Source organism: Rhagoletis zephyria, unplaced genomic scaffold (genome assembly GCF_001687245.7).
Source record: "Rhagoletis zephyria isolate East Lansing unplaced genomic scaffold, Rhagoletis_zephyria_1.1 Rzeph_scaffold_82950, whole genome shotgun sequence".
NCBI lineage: Eukaryota > Metazoa > Arthropoda > Insecta > Diptera > Tephritidae > Rhagoletis > Rhagoletis zephyria.
In genome coordinates this window covers 1-1,063 of record NW_016239998.1, presented here as the reverse complement: position 1 = coordinate 1,063, position 1,063 = coordinate 1, and the positions used below count along the sequence as shown (strand labels likewise).

The 1,063-nt window shown below is 34.8% G+C and overlaps 1 protein-coding gene across 1 annotated transcript; it reads left to right on the top strand.

Moving 5' to 3' along the window:
* Positions 1-67: 67 nt before the first annotated feature.
* Positions 68-613, top strand: LOC108357715 (cytochrome P450 306a1-like; the record flags this gene model as incomplete). The annotated part of the gene is made up of 1 exon (XM_017608789.1): positions 68-613. A coding segment is annotated over one exon (477 nt), but the record flags the coding sequence as incomplete, so codon positions are not given.
* Positions 614-1,063: the final 450 nt, after the last annotated feature.

The window sequence follows — 1,063 nt, the reverse complement described above, 5'->3', positions numbered from 1 at the left end:
GCTTGTGCTACGAAATATTTCATAGTGATTAAATAATTCACTTCATTTTTTATTTTTTTTGTTGTAGGAACTCTCGAAAATACCTGACAGCGAGTTTGATTTGGATCACCTGGAGAAGTGTGACTTATTGCGAGCATACATATCTGAGGTGCAACGCATACGATCTGTTGTACCTTTGGGAATACCGCATGGTGCCGTAAAAGATTTCACTCTGGAAGGATATTTGATACCGAAAAATTGTATGATCATCCCTCTACAATGGGCCGCCCATATGAGTCGGTTGAAATGGATTGAACCCGAACTCTATTGGCCCGAGAGATTTTTGGATGACAATGGTCATTATCAACAGCCACCGGACTTCATACCATTCCAAACAGGTAAGCGGAAAGTGAAATATATTTGTAATATAACACAGCCCGACTTGACAATTGCACATTGGATATGGCTAGCCAATTGTAGTAGATTAATGCTCGCTGAATCTAAATGCGAACTAAGAATTACTCTTTCACATCAGGTTTTTTTTTTTATACCAGTAAGTCCGTAAGGGGGTCTTTCTAACCAGTAAATCGTATCATTCACGTACTAAAGCAAACACAATTTCCACTACATATTTTGGGAGAGAATATAAAAAAAAAAANTTGACAATTGCACATTGGATATGGCTAGCCAATTGTAGTAGATTAATGCTCGCTGAATCTAAATGCGAACTAAGAATTACTCTTTCACATCAGGTTTTTTTTTTTATACCAGTAAGTCCGTAAGGGGGTCTTTCTAACCAGTAAATCGTATCATTCACGTACTAAAGCAAACACAATTTCCACTACATATTTTGGGAGAGAATATAAAAAAAAAAAACAATTATGTATGTAATATATTGTCGTTGCCATTTTTTTTTTATTGAAAGCGAGAAGGCTTGGATTAGAGTTATGTTATTTACAATAATGCAGCGGTAAATATGCAACATATATGTATGTATGTATGTACATTAGACTGCATCACCAAAAAAAGTTGCACGATTTGAAAATACCTCCAAAAATTGTATTTTTTATGAATAAAAATAGTT